The sequence below is a fragment of the Magnolia sinica genome, chromosome 3, assembly GCF_029962835.1.
Source record: "Magnolia sinica isolate HGM2019 chromosome 3, MsV1, whole genome shotgun sequence".
In the NCBI taxonomy this organism is placed as follows: domain Eukaryota; kingdom Viridiplantae; phylum Streptophyta; class Magnoliopsida; order Magnoliales; family Magnoliaceae; genus Magnolia; species Magnolia sinica.
Window position 1 is genome coordinate 119,554,152 of NC_080575.1, and position 8,201 is coordinate 119,562,352.

Consider the following 8,201-nt stretch of genomic DNA (forward strand, 5'->3'; position numbering starts at 1 on the left):
TAGGGACCCTTTGACACGTAAGTCGAGTCTAATCGAATTAGGTTAACAGTGCATATATACCTTTCACTATAGGTAGGTCTCTTATTTATATCCTTTTGAGACATCTTCCATATATGATAATGAATCTACCGTGTAGATGCATATCACACGAGAAATCTTCCTTTAAGTATATGATGCTATCCTCATCGTGATTCTTGGCGAAGATCTCGGGGAGGTAATCATTTTCATATACGAATGAGATATCTCTCAGTGGTCGGCATTTGAGGAGGTCGTGGTCGATAGCCAAGGCCGACCTCTGAGTCGTATTGGTCGAGGTCCTGCAGACCGAGCTTAATTGTCGATCATGGTCTAAGCCGAGCTTTAAGGTTAAGGCCTCTAATCAGGGTCAGGTCGGTACTTGCAATCGTTGCTTGGTCGCGGCTGTGAAATACTAGATAAGCAATTGAGATCACTGCTTATGATTGGTGCTTGAGTTGATTGCGGAGGTCATATTCAGTGGGTGAGGCCAAGCTTACCTGACCTCCTCATTCGAACTGCTTGCCTTGTCGTTTATATCTCATTCTAGTTATTTGCTCAGTCTAATTTTACCCATAACACCCACCATTACTTTTATATAAGGCCCACCATAGTGTTCATATGCCATTCAATTCATTCATATGATCATGATGTGTCTCATCAAGATGAAAAAGTTATCGAAAATTCAAATTCAGAGTATTCCTATACTCAGGTGGACCATACCACATGATTATTTTATAAGTTTTAGGTACACTTTTTTGGGCTGAATCATCATGATTTTTGGAATCGAGGCAAAATAAGGAGTGTCATACCTGCTAGATGGCGTGGAATTAATGCATGTGAAGTTGATTCCCAATGCTAGAGAAAGTAGCCCCAATAGTTCCTGGAACAAGGTGCTCAGGCATTTTTCTTTGTAGATTACAAATTGCAAACATATACACTTGCATGCACTCTGTCACAAACACATCTTCTTCTTCTCCTTTTGTTTTTCGTTTTTTTTTTTTTAAATAAAATTCTATTGAAGTCACAAACACATCTACATGCATGAGGAATACTTGCTAACTCTGGCCGAGTGTGATGGATGATACTTAGGCAATGAAAAACTTACATGTAGAACATTAATAATTCAGATTATACTTGCCAAATTATGTGTTCTAGTTTAAATATATAAAAAACAATTAGACTTGTTTGATCATGCAACTATCAAGTCCATGGACATAATTTATTAGATGGTTGAAGTGAAATATCCGTCAGTCTTTTTTCCGTTTTCTCATTTTAGCAAAAAGGTCATGGATGCCAGTACATAAATAAATAAAAATTAATATACCTAATTGGGCAAGGCCCTGCCTAAACCCCCAAACGGGCTATACATGAATAAGATAGCTTAACCCAACTTCTCATATACATAAAAATAAAAATAAAAAAACCTCCTACCAAATCATTTATATTTAATGGCACCCAAAGTAGTCTGATGGACGAAATTAAAGCTGGCCCCTCACTTTTATGCATTTCAGCCACCAACAAGAAAAGCTCCTATGGAATGCTAGCGCGGCATCCACATGCAAGGGCGCGGATTAGGTAACAGGCGGAGGCTCCTAGGGCAACTGAGGGGCCACTGTGATATATGAACTTTATCCACACCGTTCATCCATTTTTATGTATCATTTTAAATTATGAAGGCAAAAATAACGAATATCCAATGCCCAAATGGACCACACAGTGGGAATTAAATTCCTACAGTTGAAATTTTCTTAGGGACCAATGAAGTTTTGGATCGAGACAATATTTGTTTTTTCGCCTTATCCAATTGTATATGACCATATCAACAGGTTGGATGGAAAATAATTGACACAGTCGACCCTAAGAAGGTTTCAGTGGTGGGCATCCTCATTACTGCTGCTTCCTATGGTGTGGTCCACTTGAGATTTAGATCTGCCTTATTTTTGGTTTAACCATTTAAAATGATATGGAAATATGGATGGATGGTGTGGATAAGACTCGTAAATCATGGTGGCCCCTCAGTGGCCCTCGCAGCCTCTGCCTGTCCCGAGCTCGGAACAGGCGGGGTATTACTTAATCCACGCCCCACGTACAAGGCATCTATCATAAATTTATCTTTTTCAAAAACACGATGCAATTGAAAATTCATTGAGATATATCACCAGCATCTATCGCCCTTGGGAGGCCCACATTCCAATATGCTCGGACCATCGGAATCGCCTACATTATTGTGTTCTATTATGAATGGTGTATGACCAAAAATCGCACTGAAAGGATGATCCCGACCACTGATTTGTGGAGTTGGATGTTTCAGATCAATATTGGACTATCTGGGAATATTGGCCCTAGGGCGATGCATGCCTGCAATCCTGCGTCTTGACACAGACAACGCGAATGAAAGAGGGACGGGGATTGCGTACTGAGTAAACTCTGTGGGACCCACAGTGTTCTATATGTTTATCCACGCTGTCCATCCATTTTACCAGCTCATTCGGGGAAATATCCCAAAATTGAAGCTTGTCCAAAGCTCAAGTGGATCACACCTCAGGAAAGAATGCGCATGGAACACCTACGGCTGAAAACTTCCTGGGGCCCACGTAAGTTTTGGATAAGCTGATATTTTCGTGTTTTCCCTTCATGGAATCCATGTATGTCTGACCTGAACCTGTTGGATGACAAATAAACATCACTGTGGGCACTATGAAGGTTTCAACGGTGGAACGTCATAAATCCCACTATTTCCTATGGTATGGTCCACTTGAGCTTTTGATATGCTTCAATTTTGGGCTCATGCCCCTAAAATAAGCTGCAAAAAATGATGGACGGTGTGGATAGGACACATAACGGTGGGCACCACAGAGTTTTCTCATCACGCTATATCGTTATGAGTTTTTTTTTTTTTTTTTGGGTTAGCTTGTTAGTACCCACCCATGTCAGTACACACACTCCATGTTAGCCACCCCCACTAGGGATAGATACCAGGACCTCAAGTTTTTAAACGAGGTATATCCACTCAGTCTGCCAGTTGAGCTATTTATCTGGGTGTTATATCGTTATGAGTTACTCAGTACGCATCTGAGTCCATGAAATAGAGATTAGCTAGCTAGAACAAGCTCCTTTAAGCACATCACACGTGACAAACTTATTAAAAAAAGAAAAAAGAATAAAGAAGATGAAGAAGATCAGGACGGTCCTTTAATCAGGTAATCACGTGTACAGAGAAAGTGGACGGTTTGGGTAAGGGATGGCCCATATGATGCACGACCCAGATTACCACACACTTTCCAAGTTAACACGTATGCTGCATGGAAACGTGCAGCTCCAGACTCCGGTACAAAAGAAAATGCATAGACTTGCATTCCTATCTATCACAATCCGTACAAATACAGCATCTTATTCATGGCATTACCTAGAGAAGAAGCTTACACTAATCTACTACAATCCACGCAATACAACACAAAAGACCATAGTTGCCAAATACATGAAACTAGCTTAACACAAAACACAATCCATCACAACCACAGAAATCACTGATTGAAGACCCTCATCTTGATTGGGTTGGTAGCTACGTTAGTAACATTGCTGAGCATGTCATAGGTGAAAGAACCGAAAACCACACGTTCCGCGCATGTGAACGTCGGCAGTACTGGGCATTGCACGATTTTGGTGGCCTCTTTGTCCACACACATGTAGATCTTGTAGATGATCGACTCATCCCAGGCGTTCTTACTGCATTGGATCGCAGCATTTGCTCCAATCCCATTAGTGATCGCTTTCAACACGTCAGAAATGCTGTAGTTGGCTTCATCGGTGGAGATAATACCTACACATCCCATCAGTGAGATAGTTTCTTATGAAAGAACTACAACCGAACGGTTGGTGTATATGAGTTCTAGTTGCTAGGGATACATGAAGATGTTACCGTTTCTCTTGAATATCGAGAGCATGTCTATCTTAGCCCTAAGATCCAACGCCTTCTTGAAGTAGTCATGTTCACTTAGGCCAGTGCATACACCGTACGTTTTCCATGTATTCCTCCACATGCTGTGCCCGTCACTTCTTGGACACTCGATGCTGGGCCAATAGCTATGTAAGTCGTCCGTTAGATCAGCAAGCTGTATCCATGTTTCATTGCAGCCACAGAAAATGAAGAAATTCATCAGCCCATCCAAGAAATGAGATCATGACCATCAAATCTTTTACACTGAATTTCCAGTGCAAGCATTTACAGTTGTCACGTGTGGGGACCACCAACATGAAAAATGTTACAATGTGTGTGATCCACCATCATATATAGAAACTGGAGGTACTCTCCATGAAACAAAGTTGGCTTACACTGAAAGTTTGGAGTAATATATATAGTTTGAAACATAAAATGCAGAAAGAACCTCATTGATGTAGAATCGGCTCTTCTTGCACTGTGTGAGAGCGGTTCCATCCTTAGAGTAGGGAAACAAACCACTGACGAAGAAGTCGAGTTCTGGTTTACCCGTCTTCGGGAGGCAACACCCATCGCTGGTTTGCTTGCAATACGATCCGGGCCACTGCAAATGACCATGCCATGCTATCCATGTTAAAATTCTAGTTTTATTTTTATTTTTATCTTTTATTGAAACTCTCCTGGTGCATGAACTACAGCACGAGATTAACCCATCTGTCTAGAATTTAAACCCATGGGCCACCCCAAGACCAAATATTAGGTCTTAGCTCTACTGATTTTTAACTGGCAGAAGATACAAGGTGACCATTCGAAGTAATTCTTCAATATCATTTTGAGCAATGCGGTCTTTACATGCTGCAATCTAAGCAAGAGAATGAATTTGCTTTCCACTGTTTGGATTGCACGGAAGGTGCCAACTGTTCAATAAGATTTCCTTTTATGCATGCACTTGAAAAGACGTCATTGCAATTTTTCCTGTAATTACTTCAGGTTCCTCCTGACAAATAGACCAAACCCAGCCAGACCCACTGACCCATGTCCCGAGAGAGAGAGAGAGAGAGAGAGAGAGAGGACAGTACCATGAGTACGAGGGAGTTGAAATCAACATCCTTAACAGCAATGGTGGTGACAGATAGCAATAGAGCCAGAAGCGCAGTTAGAGTGTGGTAGGCCATTGAAGTAACAGGGATCGAATATTTTGATGTAACAATCGCCACATGTAGCATATTTATAGGAGGTGAAGTCAGGTTAACTTGGGAAGCTCGTGGGCATGACTTCCCAATTCACGTGGGATATATATTTCTGAAATTGGAAAGCGGCGGCTTCTTGGTCAAGCCACATGTCTTAGGAAATCTGTGGACTTTGGACGCGCTCTTCCACGACACATGATCTTCACAATATCTTATCACTGGGAAAATACTTCAATCAAAACAGAAAAATGGTTGCATACTTCATGTAAATAACTATGTCGGTCACTTTCTTTATCATTCCTTAAAAGACTTCAAGTGGTCCACTTCAGATTTAGATACGCTTTAATTTTATTTTATTTTATCATGTCATGAAATAAGCTTAAAAAATTGATGGAAGGATATACAGCCCATCACTTGCTCATTAGGCAATCACGAGAAATGCTACTTACACTCGAGGATCTTCCACACATGTGAGAGATCTGAATCGTTCATCTGGTTCAGATGGTTGACGTGCAGAGAAAAAGAGGGGCACCGAATGTGAAAATGCGTATATGACCTAAGTCTAAATAAGAATTTATTTTTATTTTTTTATTTTTTATTTTTCAACTGACCTCATTTGACGTCATGATGGTTGACGTGGACCAATAAAAGTAGGCAGCACAAGAATTCGCTGTGCACTCAAGACAACATTCTCTGGCTGAGAAACCAACGCCACGGGCCGGCGCTTTCCTTGTAAGCTACGCATTTGCAAGCGCTACACTCGTGCGTGCTACACGTGTCTGAGTGTGGCACGTACGTTGTATCCGGCCGTTGAATTTGTGGGATGTGGTGAGTGTGATGTTGCCGTAAAATAACTAGGACTTTTTGTCATGTGGGCCACGTTTGAATAAAAATGTATGTTAGAAAATGATAATGATCGGATGATCCACGTGTTGCCCTCCTGATAATTGGATCAGCCCGAGGTTCTACTAGGGCACAGTCGCCACTGAGACTACCAGATGAACGGTTCAGATCTCTCACATGTGTGGAAGATCCTCGAGTGTAAGTAGCATTTCTCGTGATTGCCTAATGAGCAACTGATGGGCTGTATATCCTTCCATCAATTTTTTAAGCTTATTTCATGGCATGATAAAATAAAATAAAATTGAAGCGTATCTAAATCTAAGTGTTGTAGTTATTGGGTAATCATTCATGTTGATAAGGCATATCAAATGAATGGATAAGACGGCATATAAACACAACTGTGGGCCCTCCACAAGATTAATGGTGCAGGTTCCTTCCTAGTTTTTTTTTTTTTTAGGGTGTGGCCTACTAGAGCTCTGAATGGTCATGTTTTAGATTCCAAGGCTAGATTGCCTAATGGACGAGTGGATCTTCACCTAAGCGAGTGGGTGTAGGAGGTATGCTAGTGCGGCTCATTAAAAATTATATAATACATGTTTGGCGGATTTTCGACTCCGGCGGCTCTGTTTTTATGTTATTGTTTAGCCGTATGATAGGTGAGGCTCAGTTCTTTTTGTATGGATCCCACCTGAAAATCTAGCTTGTACATCATTTGTGACATGGTCCTTCTTTCGGAAAAAAGAAAAAAAAAAAAAAAAAGCTCTGGCGGGCAGGGCTTATGGTTTAATAATCCAGACTAACTTTATATATTGAGTGACATAATGAAGACAATGAACTTCAAAGAATAACCACAATTGGAGGGACCTATGTTTGAAATTTTTGGTTTAAAAATAAATAAAGTTAGAACTTTTTATTTTTCTCTGCACGTATTTTTTAAATTTTTAAAGAAAAAGTGAGTTTTCTTTAATCTTATATCGAATAGAGTAGAAGAAAATTTCTTATTTATAAGTGATTGAGTTAGTAATATTCTTATTTGGAGAAATAAATGATGGGATGTTCAGTTTGTGTGTCCCACAGGCATGTGTGCTCGGGTGTGGGCAGTGTCGCTATCGCTGCATGTAATGGTGCATTTTACACTTCGCACATGCATGAGATAGTCTGGATTTTATAGGCTGCTGGAAATGATTGAATTAATAAATCTAAAAATCGTTGACCATTTTTTAGAATGGCTAGTACTCTTACTACCCAAAAAGGTCTGAAAACAGACAGGCCTTGATGATCCAACAGTCATATCGTTGATTCAAACAAGTCCAAAATCATCCAAGTCCAACAGATTCAATCAAAATCCAATCTAATTTCTCTAAACATTTTTCTTTTTAAGAAATTGTTGAGTAGTTCGAACATTATTTGAGTAACTGAGTTCGACCATTCAACAAATCTGCCAAAAGACCAATAACATTAACCCTTGAGTAAATTCCTTCATGATTGCTGCACACTGGATCTTAATGAGAAGTCTTGTCTTATCTTGAAAGCAATTTACCTATAACCTATCAGTAATCTCAATTTCAATTGAGAATGGGGCGAATCAAACTTTAAAGATAGCATATTCATACATGATTCAGCCTGGTGTTAATTTCAATATTTTTTATTTTCAGTTAGATGTGGGCCTTTTATTTCTCTTCCTGACTCTGTGTATCTATAGGCCACATATTAGAAGTTCACAACTGATATAGAGGTGTGTGGTACACCAACCAATTTGCTTCCTTGCCTGAGGAGATTTTTAAGGTCAAATTCATCCACAGTGGGACGCATCAGACTCATGGAAGCTTGACTCGTTGTTGATGACGTCACAAAGTTCTGTGGGCCCATCATGATGTATGTATTGTATCCACACGGTTCATCCATTTGAAGAGATCATTTTAAGGCATGAGCCAAAGAATGAGTCGGATGCAAATATTGAGTTGACCCCACTACAAAAAACAGTGGGGAGAGAGACGACCACCCTTAAAAAAATTTAACTTCTTAGGAAGTTTTCAATCAAGCTTGTTTTCCCTTAGTTCATGTCTGTGTTAACTTACAAACAGGTTGGATCTCAAATAAACATCATGGTGAATTGTTTCATTGGTGGGCGTCACTCTCCCCACTGTTTTCTATAGTGGGGTCCACTTGAGTTATGGATCTAGCTCATTCTTTAGATTATGCCTTAAAATGAT

The 8,201-nt window shown here is 40.1% G+C and overlaps 1 protein-coding gene across 1 annotated transcript; it reads right to left on the reverse strand.

The window, feature by feature from the left end:
- Nucleotides 1-3,351: 3,351 nt before the first annotated feature.
- Nucleotides 3,352-5,138, reverse strand: LOC131238731 (extracellular ribonuclease LE-like). Its single transcript, XM_058236339.1, has 4 exons — nt 5,035-5,138; nt 4,404-4,559; nt 3,938-4,130; nt 3,352-3,838 (listed from the first exon to the last, which is right to left on the reverse strand). Exons 1-4 carry the CDS (start codon nt 5,128-5,130, stop codon nt 3,543-3,545), a joined length of 741 nt encoding a protein of 246 aa, XP_058092322.1. The 5' UTR covers nt 5,131-5,138; the 3' UTR covers nt 3,352-3,542.
- Nucleotides 5,139-8,201: the final 3,063 nt, after the last annotated feature.